This window comes from Notamacropus eugenii (assembly GCF_028372415.1).
Source record: "Notamacropus eugenii isolate mMacEug1 chromosome 5 unlocalized genomic scaffold, mMacEug1.pri_v2 SUPER_5_unloc_4, whole genome shotgun sequence".
Lineage (NCBI taxonomy): Eukaryota > Metazoa > Chordata > Mammalia > Diprotodontia > Macropodidae > Notamacropus > Notamacropus eugenii.
Genome location: NW_027325105.1, coordinates 228846 through 255742, shown reverse-complemented (window position 1 = coordinate 255742; position 26897 = coordinate 228846). Strand labels below are relative to the sequence as shown.

The window sequence follows — 26897 nt, the reverse complement described above, 5'->3', positions numbered from 1 at the left end:
GGATCCCCCGCCCCACGCCAACACGCACCACGCACGCCCGGGGCCTCCCCCGCCTCCCTCACCACTCGCTGCCCGGCTCGATATTTATTGAAGTCCACTCCCCAGCCGCCCCAGCCCTCTGCACCAGCCGGACGCCTGGGTTCCCCGAGAGGCGGCGGCTGAGCTGTCCCGTGCCCAACCCCCTTCTCTATTTATGCACTGAGAGCCCGACCCCCGGTATTTATTGTTGCCCAATAAAAGCCTCTTGGTCTCCTTGGCGTAGGACTGATCCTTGCATCCACCCGCCCCCCAGGCGGGGTCCGAGTAGGCAGTGCGGCACTTAGGGCGCACGGGTCTCGCACTCAGCCGGGAGCGAGGAGGGGAGCGCGCTCCTCGGGTCGGGAGCGCACGCGGACCGCAGGGGTCCCGCCTGCTGCTAGGGCCCCCCAGGGAGCGGGGAAATTTGCTCAGTAGAGGGGGGCTTCGGAGCCTCGGAGAATGGATTGGGACCTCGGAGAGCAAAGGGTTAAGCGTGGGAGCCGCCCCGCGCAGGCGCCGCTGCGCTCCCAAGTTACTGAAAACTTTTTTCCCTTAAGTTTTTCCTGGGTCGGAAAAAGCGAAGGGAGAGGAGGGGGTGGGGCCAGTGACAAGCAGGCTCGGGCTGGAGAGGGCGGGGCTGGGCCCCCAGGGAAGAAACTGACCAGGCCCAGAGCCCCGCCCCGCCCCGCCCCGCCCGCCCGGACGCAGGACGCGGGGAAGACCGACCGGGAGGGCGCCGGGGGCGGGCCGGAGGCTCTCCGGGAGACACCCCCTGGGAGGAGGGAACGCCGCGGACGGAAGGAGGAGGCCCGGGAGGGGGAGGGGCGAGGGAGGCGGGGCCCCGCGCGGGGCCGGGCCGGGGGGAAGGGGCTGGGAGGGGAGGGGGCCGGGGGAAGCCCGAGGGAGGGAAGGAAAGGGGGAGGAACTTCCCAAAGTTGCAAAACATGGCTACCTTCCCTGCGGAGCCGAGCGCGGGCCCGGCGAGCGGGGAGGCAGCGGCGGCAGCGGCCGCGGACGAGGACGAAGAGGAGGAAGAGGAGGAGGAGGACGACGGCGGCGAGGGGGAGGCCGACGAGCAGACGGCGCGGCGCCTGCTGCAGACCCTGCAGGCGGCCGAGGGCGAGGCGGCGGCGGCCGGGGAGGGCGCGGGGGCCCCGCCACCGCCCCCCGCCGCGCCCGCCCCGGTCCCGGGCCCCGGCGGCGCCCCGGGCCCCGCGCCCGCCGGCGGGCTGCGCTTCTCGGCCGAGCAGGTGTCGTGCGTGTGCGAGGCCCTGCTGCAGGCGGGCCACGCGGGCCGCCTGGGCCGCTTCCTGGGCGCGCTGCCGCCCGCCGAGCGCCTACGTGGCGGCAGCGACGCGCTGCTGCGCGCCCGGGCGCTCGTGGCCTTCCAGCGCGGGGACTTCGCCGAGCTGTACCGGCTGCTGGAGAGCCGGCCCTTCCCCGCGGCGCACCACGCCTTCCTGCAGGACCTCTACCTGCGCGCCCGCTACCGCGAGGCCGAGCGCGCCCGGGGCCGCGCGCTGGGCGCCGTGGACAAGTACCGGCTGCGCAAGAAGTTCCCGCTGCCCAAGACCATCTGGGACGGCGAGGAGACGGTGTACTGCTTCAAGGAGCGCTCGCGGGCCGCGCTCAAGGCCTGCTACCGCGGCAACCGCTACCCGGCGCCCGACGAGAAGCGCCGCCTGGCCGCGCTCACCGGCCTCTCGCTCACGCAGGTCAGCAACTGGTTCAAGAACCGACGGCAGCGCGACCGGACGGGCGGCCCGGGCCCCGGGGGGGCGGCGGCGGCGGCGGCGGCTGCGGCGGGGGCGCCCGGCAGGAGGTGAGCCCCCGGGATGGGCCCCCTCCAGCTGGGCACGCCCCCTTCTTCAGTGGGCGGGGGGGGGGGGGCGGTAGGGGGCTGGGCTGACCGGCGGCGTGCTCCTCCGGCCTCCCCTTCTGTTGTGAAATGTGACCCCAGCTTCCCGTAGGCCCAGCGGCTCCCCTCCCACCCGGAGTCCACGTGCAGCTCCCTGGCTGTGCTGCCCCCCCCCCCCCCCCGCCTGTGCTGCCCCCCCCCCCCCAGCTGTGCTGCCCCACCCCGGCTGTGCAGCTCCCCCCCTCCCCCCCGGCTGTGCAGCCCTCCCCCGGCTGTGCTGCCCCCCCCCCCCCCCCCCCCCCCCGCCTGTGCTGTCCCCCCCCCCCGGCTGTGCTGCCCCTCCCCGGCTGTGCAGCTCCCCCCCGGCTGTGCAGCCCTCCCCCGGCTGTGCTGCCCCCCCCCCCCCCCCGCCTGTGCTGTACCCCCCCCAGCTGTGCTGCCCCTCCCCGGCTGTGCAGCTCCCCCCCCCCCCGCCTGTGCTGTCCCCCCCCCAGCTGTGCTGCCCCACCCCGGCTGTGCAGCTCCCCCCCTCCCCCCCGGCTGTGCAGCCCCCCCCCAGCTGTGCTGCCCCCCCCCTCCCCGTGCTGCCGGCGGGCCTCGATCTTCCTCAGGGACCCGGCACCCAGCTGCACCTGTGCGTTGCACCAGGCCCCCTTCGGGAAACTGGTAGAGCATCTCAGATTCAGAGAGAGCCTGTTGCCCCTTAAGCTGCCTCCCATGAGCCTTGAGGGACCACTGGCCGGACACCTTCTCAGCCTCCTGCTAAACCCTCGGAAAAGTCAACTTTGTGCCATCTCTTCTCTCCACAGTGAGTCAGAGGGGAACCCCAGTACAGAAGATGAGTCCAGTCACGGAGCTGAGGAGGTGGAAGCTGGAGCCGGGGCAGCCCCTGGGAGCACAGAGGTGCCAACTGCAGGTTCTGTGTTCCTGGCTGGGGCGGCAGCTCCATCGGGACCCCCAAGCGCCCCCTCCATCCTGCTCAATGGGGGCTTCTTGACCACAGCCAGCTCACCAGCTGTGCTGCTGAATGGAGGCTCTGTCATCATTAATGGATTGGCCCTGGGGGAGGCCCCAGGTCTGGCCCCACTCTTGCTTACTGGGGCCACTGGAGGAGGGGGCCCACCACCCTCCAGCCCACAGGCCCAGGCTCCACTCCCCTCCCTGCTCCAGGTTTCCCAGCCTGGAGACCTGAAGGCTGAAGATGCCCAGCCTGAAGAGGGGGGCTCTAAAGGAAGCCAAGCATCTGGGGAGGAAGCCCTGCCACTGCAGGGGCTGTCCCTCTCCCAGGTGGTGCCAGGTCCCCAGCCAGTGGTGCCCTTCCCTTCTCCTGCAGTGGTGACTCCTGCTGGGCCAGGGCCCCAGGTGGTGCCACTATCCCCCCCAGGTCCGGTAGCTCCTGTGCCAGCTCCCCAAGTGGTCCCCCTATCTCCGTCAGGCTCTGTTTACCCTGGGGCCTCACCTTTGGTCTCCCTTCCCCAAGTGGTGCCCACATCCCAGGTGGTGACCCTGCCCCAAGGCGTGGGGTCCCTACAGCTGCTGGCTGGGCCTGCTAGTCCTGTCAAGGTGGCGGCAGCAGCAGGAGCTACCCTGGGCCAGGCCAACGTTCACCTCATCAACCCAGGGATGGGGGTCACAGCTTTGCAGTTACCTACAGCTGCCGCAGGTAAACTTCCTTTCCCTTTCCTCAGACCACTCAGGGTGGGAGCACAAATGGCCCCTGTGCCTGTGTGAATTGGGGAAAGGCAACTTTATCCTTTAGAAACTAAACGATCTCTGTTCCCAGTCCCAAATCTATGATCTGAGGAGGATGAGGGGAAGGAAGGGAACCTGGAAGGGCTCAGGGATGGGGAAAAGGGTCCTTGGTTCCCCCCTTACCTCCCTTCACTGATCACCTTCTTTCCCCTGCTTCAGTAGAAAGAGCCCCAAACCCTGAATCCTGCTCTGACCCTCCCCCATGTGACCATAGGGTAGTTCCTTTTCCCTCTGGGCTTTCCATCTTTCCTTTAGTATCATGAATTGAACTCAGTGATCTCGAAAAAGCTCCTTCTAGCTCTGAAGTGTAAACAGTCTTCCTGTTCTCTGTCTCTTACCTCTTTCCTCCTGTTCTCAGCCTGGGAGTCGGGGAGGGGGGCCCTGGTTTGGAATCTGGAGGAAGGCCTGGGCCTCAGTTTCCCCTGTCAGATGAAGGGGTCAGATTGCATTCTTTAAACTCGGGTTTATATCACCGTAGCCCCATGAAGGCAGAAATGATGCTCCCTAGCAGAAGAGGAAGCAGGCTCAGGTGGAACAGGTTGGCTGAAGGTTGGGCAGCTGGCAAAACAGGGAGATAGGCTTCAAGCTCAGGTCACCACCATCTCATCCCATCCCCCCTTCCCTGACAGGTAACTTCCTCTTGGCAAACCCAGTTTCCAGCAGCCCTATTGTGACAGGAATGACACTTCAACAGGGCAAGATCATCCTGACTGCTACCTTCCCAGCCAGCATGCTGGTCTCCCAGACCCTGCCACCTACTGCCGCCAGCCTGGCGCTGCCTGTCAAACAGGAAGCCCCGGCTCCTGTGGCTGAAGGACCAACTCTAGCCACGGTGGCCCCTGGCCCAGCCCTTACCTCCTTCTCGGCCCAGCCCCAGGTGCCCATGGCTCCTGTGGCAGCTGGCCCGGCCTTCTCTCCGGACTCCTCTGGCCTCACCAGCATCCCCCAGTCTGCTGTCCCTTCTTGGTCTGGGGGCCTGGAGTTGGGGGTGGGAACTGAGGGGCTTTTTGAGATAGAGAAGGGGCTAGGAACACCTGCCCCCCATGCCCTCCTGAGGCTGCCCGATGGTGATGGCCTCCTGTTGGGGGGCACAGGGGCTGAGGAGGGAGATGAACTGGAGCCCGAGGACAAGGTCTTGACCCAACTGCAGTCGGTACCTGTGGAGGAGCCGCTGGAGCTGTGATCTGATCCAGAGCTCTGTGCTCTTCTCCCTCGCCCCCCAAATGAGGTGCTCTGAAGACTGCAGCATCTTTCCTTCTTCAAGGGGCCAAAGGGGAATGAGTCAGGGGTCCTGTGCCTACCACAAACGATACTGTCTTCCAAATCGTAACACTAATTCACCCCACCCCCTTGGGGTTGGAGGCTCTCCCAGGCCCCTCTCCTCCTGGGGGGCCCTGGGAGTGGAGGCTCCAGCTTGTTACAGCCCTTACCTAACTGTATACTCCCACCATATGCCCCACCTCAGAGCCATTCTTGGGGGACCTGAGGGGTGGCTGCATACCCATCCCTGTCAAAACTGGTACTGTGAGTTTTCAATGGAAAAACACTATGGCCCTTGGGCCCACACCTCCCAAAGACTCTGCCCTGCCTTTGAATGGCTGTTAATTTGAGAGATATCCCACAAGGGGGTGGGGGTGACAGGGGCCAGGGCTCCCCCAGCACCCTGTCCATGTGTCTCCTAGGTAGCCAACAGCGTCTGGGTGGTGGCAGCGAGGGCCCCACAATGCCTCCTTACCCCAGACCAAAGATCCTTCCGGGAGGGGGTGACCTTCCTGAACTGGGGTTTGTACCTTCCCAAATCTTTATATTTTTGTAGGACATGTGACTGCCTCAATTTCAATAAAGCAGACCCAGAAATGCAGGGGGGGCCTCTGATCCTGGGAAAGTGGGGCAAGGTAGCACCTTTCCTGATGCTCTTTCTCAGCTTCCATAGAGTTTTCACTTCCTCATATGAGGGAGGTCATAGGGAGGGAAAGTGGGGTTTTGTGGTCTGACCACCAGGCTAGGGTGCTGGGGAAGGGGGGGTGAACTTGGAGAGGCCAGAAAAAATTCAGTCCCCTCCCTGCCTCCTTCTCGATGGTGTCCCAGGATCAGGAGCAGGGCCTGTTTCTAAGCCTGGACAGTATTACAACCCAGCATTCCACAGGGAAAAGCCAAGAACAAGTGTGATTTTATTTTTAGAACGATAAATAATCTGTAAATATAACAGGAGGGAGGTGGAGAGGACAATTGGATTCCAAACATTTGATCCTGATGCAGGTTTGCCGCCCTCTGGCCCAGGATCTCCCGTGTACCCCCCTTTCCTACAGGGCAAATGGGTGCAGACAAGATGGGGGCCAGGCACCTTGCTGGGTCATGTGGGGGAAGAGCAGCACCCTGAGGTCAGAGTAGGAAGCAGCTCCTGCTTCACAGAAGCTCTGGGCTGTCAGAGAGGGGGTCCCCCAAAGGGGAGCTCGCACTGGCCAGGCTGGGGGAGCACAGAGCCTTCTCAGCCAGGAGCAGGTGGAAGGGCTTGGGGGACAAGCGGTCTTCGTCCTCGCTTGAACAGTCCTGCCTGACTATCCGGTTGTGCTGGCGGCTGAACTTCCGGGCCTTGATGCTAGGGTAGAGGCCAAGATTGGGAGTCACGACCAGCCACCCCCCTCCCCACCCCCACCATCTTTCATCCCCTAGTACAAGGCCCAGCTGATTTCTCAGGAGATTTCCTCTCATAAAAGTTAGTGGTCACATCACCAGTCCTGCAGGACTCGGTGGGCAGGGTGAGCATTGAGACTCGATGGTCTCTAAAGTCCTTTAGTTCTGTGACTAATAGTCCATACCTAAAGGGGAGATCCCCTCCCTCCCTCCCTCCGCAAGCAGCCTCTACTGCCACAACCTCCCCACCCACCCTCTTACCAGTATGGCCGCCTCTCCTGCTTGGTCATTGTTCGCCACAGCTGTGCTAGCTCCTTGGTAGCCGCAGTGGATGCTGTACCAGGGCAAGCCCTGCCAGCAGAAAAAGATGGGTTGAGGAAACCCGGGTAAGGGGCATGGGACCAGGGGGCTAGTTGTACCTTGGTCCATATTCACACTCAACATGCCCTGTTCTAAGGCCCCTCCCAGCCCTGACCTTCCCTGTTCTAAGGATCCCCCCCAGCCATGACCTTTTTGGTTTGAAAGATTTAAAGAGTCTGCCTTCCTTGTTGAGTCTCTAAATGGTCTGGACTTAATATGGTACTTGAAGAGGGGGGAACTTACACCCTATCCCCACCTCCTTCCCCCCAGGCCTGAAGTCTCAACCTTTAGTGCTTCCACAAAGTTAGGACATTGAAAGCTACTACTAATACACAAATGCTCCCTCAGAGGACCGCTGGGATCTTATTGTCCACCATTCGTTCACCTCTTGATCAGGTTAGTTTATGTTAGAGGTTATTCATCTAGCTAGTCATTGTGATGAGGATACTGCATAAGAAGGCCAGACTTCGAGGGGGTTTGGGAGGCAGGGAAAGGCCTGCCTTTCAGGGAGCAGAAAGATGGCCTCCCTTGGTAGGCACCAGGTTCAGACATGAAGGAGGGTTTAGGGAAGGAGCCAGAGATCAGACCAGGCTGCAAACCCACCGAATGTACTGTTTGCGGTTGAGGCGACAGAACATGATGAAGCCGTTAACGCATTTCTTTTTCAGCTGGAAAGGACAGCGTGCTCTCTTGCTCTCCTTGTGTCTTCCATGGCCCCTGTGGCTGCCCCCTGCCCGGCCCCTCCTCCGCTTCCTCCCAGAGGTGGGCAGAGGAGAGGCATGCTTGGTGGGGGTCCACGTACAGTCGTCATCCTCATCACTAGAGGATAGGAAGCCCTCTGGAGTGGATGGGGAGTCCTGTGGCAGGGAGGAGAGGGCTCAGTCTTGACCACTACCTGCCCGTTTCAGGCAGATGCCATCGAAGTCATCTCACCTAGTGCAGGAATTTCTGTTTGATGCAGCCAGGGAGCTACCAAGGAGTGGAAAGGTCACTGGGCTGGGTTCAAGCACTCACTCTGTGCTCATGCGCTGTGTGGCCCAAGCTAAGCCCCATGCCATCTCCAAGCCTCAGTTTCCTCTGAAAAACTAGGCTGCTGGAAGAGATCCTCTCCAGAGTCCCTTACATTCTGTGATTCAGAAAGTTCTTTGACCTCTCCTCTGCTGCCCCAGAGAGCTTTCCTCTGAGGCCATGCAGCCCAAATCTCTGCCTGCCTCAGTTTCTTCCTCTGTAAAAAAGCTACTCTCTGCTTGGGTTGCTGTAAGTCTCAGATGAGACACTAACTGTAAAGTGCTCAGCCCCAAGCCTGTAACGCTAAGGCATCACTACAATTCATCCCTCTCATGCACAAAAGCCTTCTGTATAGACTTCAGGACAGCTCCCCCTTGTTGCTAGGTCTCCCATTTTCCAGGCTGATTTTTCAGGCCCCTTGTCACTCACCTCTGGCCTGCTCTGGGCGGCCAACCCCGCTGGGTGCCTAGAACTGGCTGCAGCTTTGGGACCAGGGGGCCTCTGATCAAGGCAGAAGATACCTGATCTCACCTCTTGCTGGCTGCTCCACAGGGACATCAGTTCGGTCATCCCTGAGCTGGGGCTGGAGTCAGTCTTGCTGGTGTCACTCATTGAGAGGTAACAGTGGTCTAGGGAGAATGCTGACTGGAAGAGGTTGAGGGAGTGGAGAGGGCTTCCAGAGGCTGATGGAGCTGGGTCCTGGGGCTGGACAGGACAGAAGGAATGGTGTATGAATGGTGAGCAGGCTTCGAGCCATGGGGCCTCCTGCTCCACCCCATTTTGGGGGCCTCTCCTGTGACTCATTCCTTCCTAGGCTCCTGGGCCTCCAGGCATCCTCCCCCAATTCAACAAAGTCCTGGGGAAGATGGAGAAGCTGCCAAGAACTCCCCACACAGACTGCCTGTGTCTATCCTCTCTTTGGACGGGGAGCTTCCTGACCCTGGGGCTCCAGCCTCCTGCCCCAGGAGGCATAAGGGAAAGAATGGGGCTGGGGCTTCTTTTTACAAGAGAGGGAGGTTGTTAGGAAGTGAAAGGACAAAACAAAGGAATGGGGATGGAGCAGGGAGAGGTTTCTAAGGCAGCTACCTTCTGTGGTGCCTCAACCAGGCTGGAGGAGGAAGATGATGATTGTGGACTCAGGCAGACGTCTTCAAAGAGAGCTGTGAGTAAAGGAGACAGAGGAGTCAGCAGAGCCCCCTCAAGTCTCTGCTCAGCCCTCTGCCTGGGCTGGAAATGTATGTCAGTGCTGTGCTGTCACCTTGGGTAAGGTTCTCTGGGACCTCCTGAAGGACGTTCCCAGGCAGCAGTCGTCCCGGAGAGGTGAAGAGTGAGGGGCTCAGACCAAGCTCCTCGATAAGCTGGCCAGCTTCGGGCCAGCTCCTGGTTCTGGAAGAACACACCAAGGGGCTCCCTGGAAACCAGACAGGCAAGCTTGAGCTACAGAAACTACTCTTCCATCAACAGTTTTCAAGAAACTCCAAGATAAGGATGACAGGTACCCAGAAAAGATTCTCCCTCCTACCCACGAGTACTTTGTAGTGAGGACTATGGGAAGTGGAGAGGGGAGAAGGAAGATCACATCCCAGTCAGCCTCTGAGCTCCAAGAAAGGCTTAGGCCAGAGCACATGACCCGGAACAAGACTGGGACTCAGCTAGCCAGGGTTAAGCAGCTGAGCCCTCTCTGGGCCTGTTTCCCTGTTTGTATGGTGATGAGGTTAGATGAGGTGGTTTCCTAGCTCTCCTACATGCCTATTAGAACAAGGATGCCCCATCATCTGTTAGGATCTAGGATTCCAGATCCCTAGCTTAGAAATTTAGTTTGGGCCATTTCTGATTTTGTCCCCTCAGGGGCTAGATCTGGGTTCAGGAACCGCTCTTAGCTGTCATGGCTCAGCTGGACTGTGTGACCTTCTGAAAGGAGCACATCCTGCTCTGGGTCCATCCTCAGCCCAAGTCACAGCTTCTCCCATGCTCTGGGGCCCAGGTGCAGACAGAAGGGAGGCCAGAGAGGCCACATCCTCCTGTTGCTCACCAAGGGGGCTGTCATCAGGGGGCCAGGCTGAGAGCCAAGGCCCTGTGTCCACGGTCTCCTCTCCCTCCTCCTCAGTGGAGTCATAGAACACCAGCTTCTGCCTGCCAGAGAGAGGGATTTAAGAGGGACAATCATAGACTTGAGAGTTAGGATCTTTTAATCTAGCCCTTCACCTCACAGATGAGACGAAAGTACAGAGGAAGACAGCAACTGCCCTGAGTTCACATACGACTTGAAAGGACTCCAAGTAACAGCTCCCAGTCCCCACCAGTTCTGGCCTCTTGGGAACATGCCATCATAGTTGTAGGCCCACATTCTCCAGGGGACCTTGCCCTGTACCCCAACACTCCACCTGGGGAACAGGGAAAGAAATGGAGGGGAATGCTGCCACAGCCTTTCCCCACCCCCCCTACATGAAGACAAGATGCCTCCCATTCCAACCCTATGTGGTCTGGCTCCATCCTACCACTCTGCCTTCTACTCACTCATCTCCCAGGCCAGCTAAGCCCAATGGCTCACCACCACAGAACCTCAGAATCCAGTTAAGTGGACAAATATTTAACAAGCCAGGACTGTGCTAAGGGCTGGGGATGCAAAGTTCCCGGCCTCGGAACTCACAGTCTAAAGGAGGAAACAACACTTAGACATAACCATGAGGACTGACTACATGTGGAGGTGACCTGGATGTAATGTCAGAGGGCAAGCCTACGTGGGGAAGGCTTCCTGAACTCCAAGAAGCCACAGAAGTTGCTGGCTCTGATTGCTACCTGAGCCGGGCTCCCCCAAGGAGGCTGCTCCACAATCACCCTCTTTGTTCCTGTTCCGTCTCCTCCTTGGTCCAGGTTCTGGTCTCTGAGGCCCAGCAGAACAAGTTTAATCTTTCACATGACTGCCCTTCAAATCCGTGGTGACAATTCTCATGTCCCTCCAAGGATAAGGGTCATGTAATCCTTCTGGAGACTTTCCAGTGACATGGTTTGGAGGGCCCCTGGCCTTCCTGGCCACATTCCTTTGAGCTCATCCTCATTTGTCACTGGCTTTCCTAAAACGTAGTGCCCAGAAATGACCTGACAAGGTGGAAGGCTGCAGGGCCATTCCACTCCTCAGGCGATGTTTTGCTCCTATCAGTAAGACCTAAGACTGTATTTTAGAGACCTTCCTGGGTCTCTAGGCTAAGTGACTTGCCCAGGGTCATGGTGCCAGTGTGGGTCAGAAGAGAAACTTGAACCCAGGTCTTCTGCCTGAGGTCAGCTCTTCATCCATCATGCCATGCTCTCTTTCAGCTTTCAAGGACTATAATTTTCAGAACCAGAGCTGACCTGCATTGGCTGAGGAAGTTCCCTACCCCACAAAAATAAAATCACAAGTCTGGTACAAAATGAAAAAAGAAAACACATTGATTTCATTGGTGACCACACCGCATCCCACAAGATCCCTAATTCTTTTGCATAGGATGCTTGCTTGCCTGGCCTCACGGGTCCCACTGGCCAATCTTTGGAGCCAATGTCCCATAAACAAACACTTAAGCCCTCCCCTTCCTCCTTGGCTTCAGATACTCAGATCTCAGCAATGACCCCTCTATTGGTATCATACCTCTTTTGAGGCATGATGCCTCTTTAAGAAGCCTTCCCTGATGCCCTCAGACAGAGGATGCCTCTCTGAGCATCTCCTGCACTGATCAGGGTCTGCTCTTTCCTATGGCCATTATTTTATTTCTCCTAACAGACTGTAAGCTCACTCAGGTCAGGAGCCCCAAATGATTCAATAATCTTCCTTCTCTAACAGAAGCAGCCAGCATTAGTGGCATAAAGCCCTGGGGCCCGGAATCAGGAAAAACAGAGTTCAAATTTGGTCTCTGATACATCATAGCTTGGGCAAGTCACTTCACCTCCTCTGTGCACCTCAGTGTTCCCAAGCATAAAATGAGGATGATAATAACACCCCTCTCCCAGGGTTGTTGTGAGGATCTTAGCACAGTGCCTGGCACACAGCAGGTCATGCCCCATCTTCTGTCCGGAGCATGTCACTTTTGTTTTCTAGGTCTGGGAAGGACTCTGACAAGCTGGAGCATTCCGGAGGGGTGTGTGACTAGGATGGTCCCCCAGCTGACAGTTGGCCACCTGCCATACAAGTAGCAGGATAGTTTAGCCACCAGGACTCGATCCCAGTCTTTAAGGCTATCAGGTAGAAGGCTGTGGACTCTCTACTTGGCTACAGAAGGCAGAGTTGCAGAGACAGGCCAAGGAGGCACAAAAGGCACATTCTGGGCCCCTGGACAGGATAACCCTACTCCAAGCTGTGGCTGGAGAGTGGGAGTACATTCCCCTTCAGCGAAGATCCTCCAGTGCTGTCAGTTATGTGGCTGAGGGTATTCCTGGTCGAGTTAGGTCCATGGCTGAGGTTTTTCCAAGAGTCCAAATTCCTTCCTCATTGAGCCCATGTGAATGAAGTAAAGCTTTGAGGTAAAAGTCAAGTCCTTGTTCCTCCAGACGGTTCTCCTTCAGCACACCCCTACCCTCTCCTCAGAGTTCACAGCTCCAGCCTCAACGCTGGCCTCTCTTGACTGCTCTCTAGTCTTGAGCAACCTGAATCACGTGTTCCTTAGCTTACTTCTCTCCAGCAAATAACCCCAGGGTAAAGATTGGTACAGAGAGGGCAGGGAAAAAAAAAGAAATGATTCACATTCCTAAACCTTCAAGGTGGCTCTGTGACCCTGAACAGGCCACTTCCCTGCTTGAGGCATCAGTTTATTTCTCTGTAAAATGAGGATATGGGAAGACAAAATTCCTAGGGTCCAAGAAGCATGAACTTGAGAGGTGGAAAATATCAGCCCATGTCCCTAGAGGAAGGCCAACTGCCTTTATCATCCTCAACCAGGTGAATTCTGCCTCTGGTGATGAGTCCCTAAGCTGAGAAGTTTAAAAATGCCAACACAACTATATGTGTGAATCATACCGAGACTCTAAGAGTCCAGTGACTGGCCTCTAGTCCGGAGGCCTTCTCCAACACCTCAGGGGCCTTCCGGGCCAGGGCTCTCGGTGGAGGAGAGAGCAGGGAGGGCCTTTACCTGGGTAGAGCTTCACTCCATGGGTGAGGTGTCAGCCACTCATCACCTGCTGTCATCTGGGCCTCGCTGGTAGAACAGGGATGCTCTTCCTGGGCACTGGGTCCTCCGCAATAGGCTGGAACAAGAGGAGAGAGAGAGAGACAGAGAACAGCTCTGCCTGGCTCCCTCTACAAATTATTCTACAAATAAGAAAGTGAGCACCTAGGAGATGAAGTGTGGACTCATCAGGAAGTGCTATTTAAGTTGGACCTTGAAAGATGAAAGAGATTTGGAAAATAATAATGAGAGAGTGGGGCATTCAGGGAGGGGGCAGCAGAATTAGAAATATTATGAGAAAAGACAGTAAGATATAACTGAGTCTAGGATCATACACACTCTACTGCTTTCATCATTATCACTTGTCCTTGGTCCTCTTCTACCTCAATAAAATCATATGACCAAGAAAGGAAAGAACCCACCACCCTTATGGGGTCAGACTCCCTTCCCAGCAAGAATCCTCCCATTAGGATAGACCCTCGCCCTCCCTTCCTCCAGATCCTTAGCACTGAGGGCTGAAGGTTCAGAGTAGAGTGAGGGGAAACAAGGGAGAGGGTAGGGCTAAGGAACCAACTTGCTAAGCAGAAGTGAACACTTTCTTCAGCCATCTCCAGAAGGGTGAGTCCAGCTCCTTCATGGGATGGGGGCAACCAAGACTCCAGCTGTCGGCAAGGGGTGGGATGTCTCTGGGGGAGAGCAGCTCCCCCCATTGCTCTTCCTCTGCTTCTGTCTGGAGTCGATTCCTCCACAGGCTGCTTCTCTGACTCAGAGGAGCCTCTACTGAGGGCTAGGCATAGGTGAGGATCTTTGGCCCCTGCCTTTCGTTCTGAGAAATCAAAGTAACTGGAGTTGAAGAAGAATACAACAACACTTAGCTCGCAAAACCAAAAACACTCCCTTCAGGGTTCAAGTCAATAAGTATCCTTTGAGAATGTACAATGAAACAGCTAAGTGATGCAGTAGATAGAGCAATAGATGGGGAGTCAAGAAGATGCTTACTAGGTGTGACCCTAGGCAAGTCACTTAATGGCTAGAGTTGCCTTAGTTTCCTCATCTGTAAAATGTGTACAGCAACAGCACCTACCTCCCCGAGTGTTGCATCCAATGGGATGATATTTGTAAAGAGCTTTTCAAACCTTCAAGCACTCTGTAAACGTTGTTGTTGTTACAAAGTCCTGGCTATTGTACTTGGCACTGGGCAGAGATGAAGTCTACCTTCATACTACGTATAGTCTAATAGGGGTTGGGGGGAAATGTACACCCAGTTGAGTAGGATACAGGTAGAATGTGACAAGGACAAGGGAAGGTCAGGTAAAGTATCATGAGAAGGGGCATCTGGAGTGGGGGGAAGGAAGAGCCCACTTTCATCTAGCTGGGTCAGGAAGGCACAAAGGAAGAGGTATTGATCTGAGCTGATACTTGAAGGGAAGGATTCAAACAGGCAAAGATAAGAAAGGAGAATCTATTCTAAGTGAGGAACAGAATGAACAAAGACACAGTCAGAAAAGCAGACCAGTTTGGCCAGAACCTGGAATGGTGTGAGCCTTGAATGTCAAAGTCAGAAGTTTAGATTTCATCTGCTAGGCAGGGGGCTTCTGAAGATCTTTGAACAAAGTGCTGGTATCAGAGCAGTGCATTAGGAAAACAATTTGGGCACTGGGGTGAAAAATGAATTGGAACTGGGATTGAAAGATTAAGTGCCTCTATTCTAATGCAGCAGTCATCAAAAACCATCTGATATTGACTAAAGGATAGATCAATGGAAGAGATGACACAAAGGGGATTCAGAAACAACAGAATTCAATCACCCAGTGTTTGTTAAAGTGGGAAAACAGGTTACCAAGGGATAAAAACTGCTGGGAAAACTAGAAAGCAGTCTGGAAGAAACCTGGTTTAGACTAAATTCTTTTACCACACCCCACAATGCATTCTAAATGAATACATGACCTTAATATTAAAGAACATCCTATAAATAAATTAGAAGACAGACAGATCATGTACTTCTCATAACTATAAGTAGAAGATATATTCTTAACCAAGAAGAAGACAGAGGCAATCAAAAGATAAAACAGATAACTTTGATTACTTGAAACTGAAGAGCTTCTGCAAAGTCAACATTAATGAAACAAAAATAAAAAGGAAGTGCTTGAATGGGGAAAAAAATCTGTACCAAATTTCTCTGATAAGGGTTTGATATTCAAGATATATAAACAATTAACACACACATATAAAATGACTAATGTCCATTCTCCAATAGAAAAATGGTCCAAGGATATAAACATTCTCAAAAGAAGAAATGCAAAGTGTTCACAACCATATGAAAAAAATGACTAACAATGAGAAAAATACAAATCAAAACAACTCTGAGGTTTTACCTCACAAACTGCAAAGTGGCAAAAATGACCAAAAATGACAACAGTTAATATTGGAGGGGGTGCGAGAAGAAAGGCACCCTAATACATAGTTGATAAAGCTGTGGAATGATACAACTATTTTGGAAGGCAATTTGGAATTATGCAAAGAAAGTGACTAAAATATCCATATGCTTTGAACCACAGACTCCATTATTGGGCTTATAACACAAGGAAACTATGGAGAAGAAGAAAGTCCCCATATGAGCACTCCAAAATAGTGATAGCAACACTTTTTGAGATAGCCAAGAATTGGGAATCAAGTTGATGCCCAAAGTTCAGCCACTGAAGAATGGCTAAGCACATTGTGGTCCATGAATGCAATGGAACATGACTGCTAGAGGAAATGATGCATGTGGCCTTTTTCCAGTTGGACTCATGGTGAGTGTAGAAGGAAAGAAGAAGCAACCATCCATTCCACTATCCCTTCTGAAAGAGTGAAAGGCTTTTGCAATACTGAAGGCCAAATGCCTGAAGAAGATGGCTATAAAAAAGCCCCTTAAAATATGGAGAAAAGTTATTTATGAAAAAGCTAAGCCTACCATAAGGACAGATGTATCTAACTGAAATCTGGCTGGTTAGAATGGCATGCAAAGCTGGCACCCGCTATGTACCTGCTGAACCCAAGTTGGCTTTTGTGATCAGAATCAGAGATATCAATGGTATTAGCCCAAAGATCTGAAAACTATCGCAGCTGCTTGGTCTTCGTCCGATCTTCAATGGTGCTTTTGTTAAGCTTAACAAGGCTTCATTTAACATGCTGAGGACTGTGGAACCATACATTGCATAGGGTTACCCAAACATGAAGTCTGTGAATGACCTGATTTACAAATGTACTTACGGCAAGATCAGAAAACAGATAATTGTCCTGAAAATGCCATTATTGCAAAATCTCTTGGTAAATATGGATTATCTGCATGGAGGACTTGATCCATGAGATCTACACACTGTTGGCAAGCACTTCAAAGCTACCAACAACTTCCTATAGCCCTTCAAATGATCTTTTCTGGGAGAAGGAATGAAGGAAAAGATTTCACATTTTGTAGAAGGTAGAGATGCTAGTAACAGGGAAGACCAGACCAACAAGCTTATTAGAAGAATGAACCAAAGGTCTCTACTATGATTATTTTTCTAATGGTTTGTTAATAAAAATGCCTGTGTTTCAAAGAAGAAAGAAATGATGTGTGTGATGAGTACAGAGAAGCTTGGAAATGCCTACATGAACTGATACAGAAGGAGGTAATCAGAGTCAAGAAAACAATACTATAACAATGTCACACACTAAAAAATCAAAGTAAATGTAACAAAATGATAAAGATCAAGTGGAACTAGCATGAAGAGAGCTGAGAGGACACCCTCGATCTTTATGGAGGTGACAGATCCACAGATGTTACAGATTTGAACATGTTTTCAGAAATTTTCAATGTATCCAGTTGTGCAGAATTTTTCTTCCCTCTCCAACGAAATATTATTTGTCATATGAGCTGGCTCTTGGGAAAGGGAAAGGGGAAAGATATATGAGATACTGTGATATTGTAAGGCATTTCAATAAAAACTTATTTAAAAAAAAAGCAAGATTAAGTACTTCAGGGGGAGAGTCCTGGTTGCTGGACTTAGTTCAAAGTCAAAGGACTTTGAGCAAGTCTCATTTCTCTCAAGGCCTCAGATTCTGCTCCCTGCTCTCCACCCCAGGCCCTATAAAATGGGTTGGGCCAGATCAGCACTTTCCACTATTCCACAGGTAATATTTATCAGTTTGTGAAACAAATGGTTATTATTTTTAAAGCTTACAAATGTACAAAACTAAGCAAAAAGAGTGGACTCCTCCTTACCTTTCATAGCCTCCTTTGGTACCCTACCACATTTCCATCCTTCCCCTGGCCTAATAGGGCACATCTAGGGATGATCTAGAACTCATTTAGTTGATGTTTTGAAAAACCAAGGATCAGACCAGGTGGAGCCAAGATAGTGGAGTAAAAGTAGGGACTTGCTAGAGCTCTCCCCCCAACCCAGCCAAATACCTGTAAAAAATGACTCTAAACAAATTCTGGAGCTGCAGAACCCACAGAATGATGGAGGGAAGCATATATCCAGCCCAAGACAGACTGGATAGTAGAGGAGAAGTGTCTATGGCACCCCACTGGGAGCAGAGTGCAGTCCAGCATAAGCCATGCTGGCACAGACAGGACCTGAGCAGACCTCGGGAGACTAAATCTTTGGCACTTGTCATAGTTTCCAGATTTCATGACCCCAAAACGCAGAAGACAAATTGGAAGATCAGCGGAAAAAACCTGTCAGACCTGTGTGAGAGTGCAGAGTGGTCCAGCCCCAGCCCCAGGGTGGTAGAGGGGGTAGAGGAGCTCGTGGCAGTCACAGCAGGGGCAGTGCAGTGGCTAGAGCTCTAGGCTCACAGATTGTGGGGGGACAAAGTGGCTAACAGTACACTCACACCCGCTGGAAGCAGAGAACTACCTTAACAAAGAGCTCAAAAGTCAAGTGAATGACTAGGGAAATGAGCAAAAACTGGAAAAAGAATCAGACTATAGAATCTTACACTGGTGACAAAGAAGACCAAAATATACAAACAAAAGACAACAATGTCAAAACTCCTACATCCAAAGCCTCCCAGAAAAATATGAATTGGTCTTAGGTCATGGAAGAGCTCAAAAAGGATTTTGAAAATCAAGTAAGAGAAGTAGAGGAAATATTGGGAAGAGAAATGAGTGCTATGCAAGAAAATCACGAAAACCAAGTCAACTGCTTGCTAAAGGAGACCCAAAAATGCTGAAGAAAATAACACCTTAAAAAAGACTAACCCAAATAACCCAAATAACCCAAAAAAGAGATCCAAAAATCCAATGAGTAGAAAAATGCCCTAAAAAGCAGAATTGGCCAGATGGAAAAGGAGGTCCAAAAGCTCACTAAAGAAAATAATTACTTAAAGATTAGAATGGAGCAGATGGAAGCTAATGACTTTATAAAAAATCAAGAAATTATAAGACAAAACCAAAGGAATGAAAAAATAGCAGACAATGTGAAATATTCATTGGAGAAACAACTGACCTGGAAAATAGATCCAGAAGAGACAAATTAAAAATTACGGGACTACTTGAAAGCCATGATCAAAAAAAGAGCCCAGACATCATCTTTCAAGAAATTATCAAGGAAAACTGCCCTGATACTCTAGAACTAGAGGCCAAAATAGATATTGAAAGAATCCACTGATTGCCTCCTGAAAGAGATCCCAAAAGGAAAATTCCTAGCAATATTGTAGTCAAATTCTAGAGCTCCCATGTCAAGGAGAAAATATTGCAAGTAGTCAGAAAGAAACAACTCGAGTATTGTGGAAATATAATCAGGATAACACAAGATCTAGCAGCTTCTACATTAAGGGATTAAAGGGCTTGGAATATGATATTCCAGAAGTCAAAGGAACTAGGATTATAACTAAGAATCACCTACCCAGAAATACTTCAGGGGAAAAAATAAGTGGTCATTCAATGAAATAGAGGACTTTCAAGCATTTTTGATGAAAAGACCAGAGCTGAATAGAAATTTTTATTTTCAAACAGAAGAATCAATAGAAGCATGAAAAGATAAACAGGAAAGAGAAATAATAAGGGAATTACTAAAGTTGAACTGTTTCCTACATGAAAAGATAATATTTATAACTCTTGAGACTTTTCTCAGTACGAGGGTAGTTGGAAGGATTATATACGTATAGACAGTGGGCACAGGGTGAGTTGAATCAGAAGGGGTGGGATCTAAAAAAACAAAATTAAGGAGGTGATAGAGAGGAATATATTGGGAGGAGAAAGGGGAAAAATAGAATGGGGAAAATTATCTCTCACATAAAAGAGGCAAAAAAAATCTTTTTCAATGGAAGGGAAGAGAGGGGAGGTGAGAGGGAAAAAGTGAACCTTACTCTCATCACATTTGGCTTAAGACGGGAATAACATGCATACTCAATTTGCTATGAAACTCTATCTTACACTACAGCAAAGTAGGAGAGAAGGGGATAAGTAGGGGGGATGATAGAAGGGAGGGCATAGGGGAGTAGGGCGTAATTAGAAGTAAATACTTTTGAGGAGGGATAGGATCAAAAGAGAGAATAGAATGGGGGACAGGATAGGATGGAGGGAAATATAGTCTTCTACAACATGACTTTTACGGAAGTCTTTTGCATAACTACACATGTATAACATATGGAATTGCTTGCCCTCTCAGTGGGGATGGATAGGGAGGGAGGAAGGGAGAAAAGTTGGAACTCAAAGTTTTAAAAACAGATGCAAAAAATTTCTTTTACAAGCAACTGGGAAATAAGATATACAGACAATGGGGTATAGAAGTCTGTCTTGTCCTCTAAGAAAATAGAGGGAATGGGGATAAAAGAAGGGAGGGGTGTGATAGAAAGGAGGACAGATTGGGGTAATCAGAATGCATGCTGTCTTGGGGTGGGTGGAGGGGAGAGATGGGGAGAAAATTTGGAACTCAAAATCTTATGGAAATGAATGTTGAAAACTAAAAAAATAAATAAATTAGAATAATAAATTAGAATAAATAAATTAAAATTTAAAAATATGCAACTGGGAAATAAAATATACAGGTAATGGGGTATAGAAATCTAACAGCCTAAGGACTGAGTGATCTCTTCCAGCTCTCTCTTCTCAAGTCCCAAGATTTAGGAGGTCAGGAGGAATGGACTTCTTCCTCATAATGCAAGTTCACATGTCCATAGTAATGAGATTTATGAAGCACTTTCCTTAAAACCATTCTTTAAGGCACAGCATCATCACTCACACTGTTTAGATCAACAAGCTAAGGAATTGGCCCAATGTTCCTCAGCTCCTTAATATTCTGAGCCAAGAGGCAGACCTAAGCCTAAGGCCAGTCAATATTCTTTCCAATACAGTGTATCTTTTATCTTTAGAGGGGAATCCTAGAATTTACAGGTGAAGAGGCCCTCGGAGATAATCTAGCCCAACCCATACCTTATATATAGAGACAACACAAACCAAAGGGGCAGAAGAGACTTGCTCAGGGTCACGAAGGGCATGAACAGCAGAGTCAGGACTCATCCTCTGATTGCAAACCCCACATTCTGCCTGTTGTAACAGTTTAGAAAGGTGGTGCCATTTGAGCTGGGACCAGGAGCAATCAAACAGCAGGGCTGGGGAAAAGGCATGCCAGGGATGGCATGGTTGGGGGGCCTGAACAGCCCAGTTTGGCCAGAGGGCAGGGTATGTAGTAGGGAGTAGTAGGAGGGAATCTGGAGAGTAGAGGCAGCCAATTTTTCAACAAATAGCAAGGATTTCTCCTGAGCAGCAGTGGGATCACTACAGATGTTTGTTCCTGGAGCAAAAAGGGCAGGTGCCATAGGGCCAGCAGGTGAGACCCTGCTACCCAAGCATGGATGACTCCGGGTCAAGAGGACGTCTGTCCCACCCTCACCACCCCAGGCAGCCCAAGCTTTCAACTACTCCAGGTAGTTGAACACCTCCAGGTGGGGAGGGGGCACCTAGGTGTTTCCATTCCTCCTTCTATCCTAACTTGTAGGCTTGTTTATTCTTGCAAGGCTTCTGGCAAATACCCAGGAACCAGGCTCTTTGAACATGAGGGGAGCTATGGGGTGCTGACTCTTTCCTTTTGCCTTTGCCTGGGGATGTAGGGGGCTTCCTGTATCTAGTCCTACTTCCACCAAGCCCCATACAGGGGCATATAAATGGGTCAGGTCTGAGTCTCTTTCTCTTCTTAATTCTTCCTAGATTTGTACTTTGAAAATCTATTCCCCCACTCATCTTGTTGGGTGCCAAGTTTCCTCCCTGGGAACTTTGTATCATATTCCTGAAAGTTCTCAGATAAGAATTTGCTCCCCCCCACCCTGGAAAATGATCAATTGTGTGGCACAGAATGAGGGAGATACCCCTGGAAAGCAGCTCAAATGAAAAAGCCCTGGGGATATGGTGGACCACTTTCTTAATATGCACTAACAGTGTGATACAGTGGGCAATTTTCATTTGGTAGTAACAGGTATTATTATCCCCATTTTACAGATAAGAAAACTAAGGCTCAGAAAGTGAAAGTGACTTGCCCAGAACCACAAAGCTAATAAGTAGTGAGCTAAGACTAGACTTGTGACCTGTTAGAGCTGGAAACCTGAATATGAATCCTCTCTAAGTGTCCCCAGTCTCCATCTATCCTCCAATGAGGATGAGCCCACCATCGACTGTAGCGGCCCATTCCAATTTGGGAGATTTCTAACTAATTGTTCAAAAGTTTTTGTTCAAGCTAAACCAAAATCTTCCTTTCTGCAACTTCCTAGTTCTGCCAAATATGCCAGTTATATGGGTCCAATCTGTCTGAATGTCAGCCCTTCTGACACCTGAAGATGCCCCCTTCATTTTTCTGTTCTCCAGTTCCTTCACCTGATTTTCACAGCCAGATCTCTGTTCATTTATAGAAGAAATAGGACCCAGAGAGAAGACACCACTTGCTCAGACTCACAAAAAGGATGGAAAGGACAGATTGGAGCTCAGTCTCAGGGGTCCCAGTTCCCAGCTCAATCTGAGCTCTCCTGTACCATGCTGCACATCCAGGCCTTCGCAAGCCCAGGCCTCGTACAGTCCAGTGTGAGACTTCTGCTCCCCTACCCTCAAAATTTGCTCCCTAGGCCCCAGTTACTTAGGGGTTACCTTCTTTGTCTGTGGACTGGAATAAGAGAAGAGACTTGGCCACATCAATGCTTCGCTGGAGATGTTCGATATACTGCAGAACATGGAGGAGAATCTCTTTCTGTGCCAAAAAGAAACAGAGGGTCTGGGTGGGATCTGGGAATCAGAAAGAGCTTTCTCATGAAAGGTCTCATTTGGGTCATTCAGTCAGTCAGTGTTTATTTAGTAGAGGCCTGGACTAGCTGGCCTCTGAGGGCCGTTGGAGCTCAGTATCACTGAGCTTCAACTCACCCATGTAACACCCAGGAAGGTCTCTGCTGATAGGGACATTTTTCTCTCCTGGTGCCAAAGAGCACCCTTATTAATTTTTAAACTACAAGGTACAGAATGGAGGATACATCAGTGGATAGCAGTGCAAATGAAAGACATCTGAGGCAGCTAAGTGGCACAATGGATAGAACCCCAGGCCTGGAGGCAGGAAGACTTAAGCTCAAATCCAGCCATAGATACTTATTGGCAACTGTTTGATCCTGGGCAAGTCACTTCACCTCTGCTTGCCTCAGTTTCCTCAAATGAAAAATGAGGATCATAACAGCACCCACCAATGGAATTTTACTGTGTTGTAAGAAATGATGAGCAGGATACTTTCAGAAAAACATGGGAAGACTTTTACAAACTGATGCAAAGTGAAGTGAGCAGAAGCAGAACACTGTAGACAGTCACAGCAGTATTGTAACTGGGAGCAAGCAGAATGCTGGCACTCCCCCTTGCACAGCCCCTCACTCAATACTCCAATACTGGAATACCGCTATCAGGTCAGTCTGTTTTCACTTCTTTGGGCTCTTCAATCTTGTCTGAGAACACAATTAGTACTGGAAGGAATCTCAAAGCTCACTGGATGCCAGGCACCGATTTGGAGGCTCAGAAAGGAAGCACCAGCCTAAGGGATCAACATATCTCCAGCCTCAGGCTCTCAGCTACACCATCCTCCAGGAAACAAGTTGGATGAACACTGTCACACCCAGCAGGGTGGGATGGGTCTCCCTTTTAGCTGACTTGGCCCCAAACTATCGAACTCTGGGAAGGACCATTCATCCATCTCTGCTGAGAGGGGAGAAAGTCGGTGAGGCAAGCAGCAAACTCGCCTCCCACATGAGAAGTGTCAGTGGGGGCTCCCATTTTTCCCCCAGCCGCCCTGCTGTCCACTTTCAGAGGCTGACAGACAATCACCAGCACAGTGGTGAAATGCAAAGAATACAGGAGTTAAGAGTCAAAGGGCCCGAGTTCCAATCACAACTCTATTTACCCCTGTGGGAGCTTGGGCAGATCCCTTGCCTCACAAGGATCTCTAAAGTCCCTGTGGGCCCTAAAATCCTAGAACCTTCTCTGCTGGATCATCCATTGTCTGGTTGTCTCATAAAGGCCCGTCTCCCTACCCTGTGTCTCACCTGCTTTCCCACAGCCCTCGGTCCCTCCCCCTCTTCCCCCTCACTGTACCTTGGTGAGTTTTTTGCTGCTCGCCTGCAGGGGAATAGGCAATAACAGGGCTAACTCTTGAAGCGTATTGGTGTGATTTTGCCTCCGTCTTCTGTTTAGGGAGAGAATGCAGAAGAGGTCAGTGACCACCCAAATCTAGACCTGGATTTTGATCCTGTCTGTAGGTCCTCAGCAGAGATCTCAGCTGCTCCCTGTAGACTAGACTTCCCCCCACCCCAAACAGCTGACTCCTGCATGATGCTGTCTGCTCATATTTATACAGCAGGCTGGGGTGTGTCAGGTAATTTCCAATCCTGAGAGGTGGGTAGCACAAGTACTATTATGAAGCCTCTAGGTGGCAAAGAGGACTGGCTTTGGACACAGGAAGCCCTGAGTTCAAATCCTGTCTCAGACAATTACTAGCTATATGACCTTGGGCAAAGTTACTTCCCCTCTCTCAGCCTCAGTTTCCTCATCTGTAAAATGGGGACATGAATAACATCTACTTCCCAACGTAGCTGAGGATCAAAGGAGCTAACATATGTAGGGCTAATTGCTGGCTACTAGTATGATGCCTGTTCAAGAGATATAGAAACTAAGGCTCTGAGAGGGCGACGTGGGGACCTGGAATCAGTAACCTCAGCTGTCCCTGCCCCAGAACAAAGGCCTCAGTTTCCTCATCTGCAACGTGGGAGCTGGAACAGCTTGGAGCTCCCTTGTGGTTTTAGGTTCTGGCCTCATCTGCAGACCTGTGCTCAGCAAACAGACCCATGCTCTCCTACTTCCAATTTTTATAACCTCAACACAGCTTTGTGTTTGTGTGGGGCTGGGAAGATACAGGCAGGTCTCAGAAAACTGAGGGGTTCTGTAAGCCCCAGGGAAAGGCCCGATCCACAGGGGACAGTTTGCTGACAGGCTTTAGCTCAAGTTTCATTGACTTGGGTCCAAAGGGTCCCCCACACAGCAGAGCCCTGCTTGAAGACAGACTGTGCCCTAAGCTCCTGTTGAACAGCAGTGGGGGCCCTGTTTACCACTGGATCAGGAGCAGGAGCGAGAATCTCAGAGCTCAAAGATCCCTCATCTTGCCCAGCCAAGCACCAAAGAGGATTCCCCAGAGTATCCTACTAATGATGATTAAGATGCCAGAATTTATATATGGATCTAAGACTGACCAAATCGTTTACATGCATTAACTCAAACGACCCTCACAGCCTGGTAAAGTCAGTGTTCCATTTGACAGTATGATGAATCTTTGATTTCATGAATGTGGGCGCTCCATATAAAATTACAGATGGAAAGGACCACATCCTCTCATTCTGTGCAACCTTCATCCATGTTTTTCTGTAAATCCTCCCAAAGGGGTCTGACCGCCCAATTTACTAGATGATTTCCTCTAAATTGAAAGTTCCCAATGTGGGGTTCACATGACCCCAGAGGAGAGGATAGTAAAAAGCCAGAATCAATTTTCATTCGTATTGAATGAAGGGTATCCTCAGGTCAAATCTGCTTATTCAAGGAGAACTTTCTTGGTCTCCTGCCAGTTGCTATTTATTGCTTTCCCCCTCCCCTCCCACCAGATTGCCTTCAGTCTACTGGGTGGGAGGGCAGGGATGTGTGAATGTGTGTATGTGTGTAGATAGATATGTATATCTCTCTAACAAGGTGCACCAAGTTATTTATTGTTTCACCCGCTAAAAGCTCCCTGAGGGCAGAACAATTTTTGCCCTTCTTTGTACCCTGGGCTCAGAAGGTATCTAGCACAAAGTAGGTGCTTACTAAATTATTCGAGTTGATAAAATGATGTGCCCACAGTCACAAAGCTAGTAGCATCACAGGCTGACTCCTTCATGAGCTTCAGCCAGCATTCCACCATGTCAAACAGCCTGATTTCCCACAAGACCCTTCCAGCCTTTGTTGAAGCTTGTCAGTGATAGGGAATCCCAGAGCCTCAAAAGGCAGCCCTTTGTGCTTTTAGATCCCTCTTCTTTTCAAGCTCCAATCAGGCAGCCTCTAGGCAATATCCCCTCCCGAGCCTGCTCTCTAAGCCAAGTTTAACAACTAAGTTGTCTTGCACAGGGTGAGTATTTGAAAAATCACATTATCAGAAACTCCAGGAATAACCCTCAAAGGCCACCTACTCCATCAATTTATTTTTTAGATGAGAAAACTGGGACCCAAAGAAGAATCAACTTGTCCCCGATCACATAGGTGGTATATATAGAATTGGAACCCAGACCTTCTAACACAAACATCCTTTCCCTTTGTTAAGCATCTCTAGTCCTGCCATCTGTTCTGGTACAAAGAGGAGAAGCCTTCCCCATGCTGGTCCTTCCCTATTACCTTTCAGTGCAGCCAGGGCTTCCTTGGGGCCGTTCAGGGGGATACGGGTGTCCACTGGGGCCCCACATCTGGAAAGGGAGATTAAAGAAGGGGAGGTAATGAGTGGGCCATTGGTACTCCTCTCTCAAGGACCCAAGGTGGACTTCGGAGAAAGGAGGCAGAATCCATGGGGAGAAGAGGGACATCTCTTCCCCTCTGGGGCCCTGGAAGAAGGAAAGGAAAGAGTGGGGGAGATATAAGGGAAGGGAGATCAGGATCTGGGGGGAAGGGGGAAATCTGCTCCCTAAGACAGGCAGGAGAGCGCTGGGTCATTGTCCTTAGAGGTGTAGGCCAGCTGGGGAGTGAGGGATGAGTCTGGGGAAGGAGTGGGAGGAGGGATGGTCCAGGAAGAATTGGGTGGAAGGTCCCCTGGATTGTACTGGAGGAAAGGAACTGGGCATGGAGCGAGGGGCCTGGGCATCTTCAGGGGAGAGAATGCAGAAAGGGAGATGACAACTATGCGGGGGAAGCCTTTGGGAGTGGGAGGAAGGATCTGGGGGAGGGACCCGTGGGGTATGGGAGGGTGGAACTGGGGGTGGGGCACAGGGGGAAGGGGGCAGGCTTCTCCAGTGGTGGAAGGGACCTTAGAAGATATGGCACAGGGTTTTTTGGGGGAGCCCTTGGAGGCAGGAAAAGATCAAGGATGGAGGGAGGCAGGGCATTGGGGGAAGGGTCTGAGCATCCTCAGTTGGGGAGAGCCAGAAGCAGGTGACCCTCAGAAGCAGAGAAAGGAGAGGGGTGGGCGACAGCCCAGAGGGACTAGAAAGCAGGGGGAGGGGCTGGGGGGGCAGACACCAGGAAGGGGCCGAGGCAGCTGGGGGAGGGGAGCCGGGGAGGGGCCAGCCGGGGGAGGACGAGGAAGCTGGGGGAGGGGAGCGGGGCCTCTGGGTGCGGCACAGGCAGGGGCTGGGGGGGTCGGCCCCACCCTGAGGAGGAGGGCAGGCAGTGTGCCCGGTCCGTAACCCCCTCCCGGGCCCCGTACCCTCCAGCCCCGGCCTCCCGAGGTGCGAGATGGGGCGAGCCTCGCTCCAGCAGCGCCCTACCCCCAGATGCTGCCCGGGAGCGGGCGCGAGACCTGGGGGCGGCCTGGGGAATGGGAGGGGAACAGGGAAAGGCCGCCACGCGCAGGCGCGCCAGGCCCTCCGGCCTGCCAAGCCCGGGCCTGGTACCCTGCGCGTGCCGATGCAGCCGTCGC

The 26897-nt window shown here is 51.6% G+C and overlaps 2 protein-coding genes and 1 pseudogene across 8 annotated transcripts; 2 read left to right on the top strand and 1 right to left on the bottom strand.

The window, feature by feature from the left end:
* The first annotated feature begins 462 nt into the window (after positions 1-462).
* Positions 463-5489, top strand: SIX5 (SIX homeobox 5). 5 transcript variants are annotated; one of them, XR_011971430.1, is made up of 5 exons: positions 901-1840; positions 2686-2779; positions 3357-3539; positions 4107-4166; positions 4258-4602. XR_011971430.1 is itself a non-coding variant. In XM_072627773.1 (3 exons), the coding sequence occupies exons 1-3, from the start codon at positions 478-480 to the stop codon at positions 4809-4811; spliced, it is 2664 nt and encodes an 887-aa protein (XP_072483874.1). In that variant the 5' UTR covers positions 463-477; the 3' UTR covers positions 4812-5489. The 5 variants fall into 5 exon arrangements, 3 of the variants coding, with proteins under 3 accessions (XP_072483874.1, XP_072483876.1, XP_072483875.1); XR_011971429.1 differs by lacking the exon at positions 4107-4166 and having other exon boundaries at positions 4258-4702; XM_072627773.1 differs by lacking the exon at positions 4107-4166 and having other exon boundaries at positions 463-1733; positions 2686-3539; positions 4258-5489.
* MEIOSIN (meiosis initiator) lies at positions 4618-26797 on the bottom strand. 3 transcript variants are annotated; one of them, XM_072627777.1, is made up of 13 exons: positions 26685-26797; positions 25664-25731; positions 23345-23435; positions 21869-21968; positions 13340-13591; positions 12730-12844; positions 9663-9763; positions 8889-9041; positions 8717-8790; positions 8162-8335; positions 7226-7479; positions 6524-6613; positions 4618-6227 (listed from the first exon to the last, which is right to left on the bottom strand). In XM_072627777.1, exons 2-13 carry the CDS (start codon positions 25729-25731, stop codon positions 6035-6037), a joined length of 1665 nt encoding a protein of 554 aa, XP_072483878.1. In that variant the 5' UTR covers positions 26685-26797; the 3' UTR covers positions 4618-6034. The 3 variants fall into 3 exon arrangements, with proteins under 3 accessions (XP_072483878.1, XP_072483877.1, XP_072483879.1); XM_072627776.1 differs by having other exon boundaries at positions 25664-25866; positions 26685-26779; XM_072627778.1 differs by lacking the exon at positions 26685-26797 and having other exon boundaries at positions 25664-25962.
* Positions 15715-16335, top strand: LOC140516942 (large ribosomal subunit protein uL30-like; annotated as a pseudogene).
* Positions 26798-26897: the final 100 nt, after the last annotated feature.

Excerpts from the sequence above, each read along its gene's own strand:
- MEIOSIN (XM_072627776.1), bottom strand. The coding sequence starts at position 25,848 with ATGTCCCTCTTCTCCCCATGGATTCTGCCTCCTTTCTCCGAAGTCCAC. Across the intron at positions 9,764-12,729 it reads TGGAGTGAAGCTCTACCCAG|GCAGAAGCTGGTGTTCTATG; the intron begins GTAAAGGCCCTC and ends TCTCTCTGGCAG. Across the intron at positions 6,228-6,523 it reads CAGGAGAGGCGGCCATACTG|CATCAAGGCCCGGAAGTTCA; the intron begins GTAAGAGGGTGG and ends CCTCTACCCTAG.
- SIX5 (XM_072627773.1), top strand. The coding sequence starts at position 478 with ATGGATTGGGACCTCGGAGAGCAAAGGGTTAAGCGTGGGAGCCGCCCC. Across the intron at positions 1,734-2,685 it reads CCGGCCTCTCGCTCACGCAG|TGAGTCAGAGGGGAACCCCA; the intron begins GTCAGCAACTGG and ends TTCTCTCCACAG. Across the intron at positions 3,540-4,257 it reads GTTACCTACAGCTGCCGCAG|GTAACTTCCTCTTGGCAAAC; the intron begins GTAAACTTCCTT and ends CTTCCCTGACAG.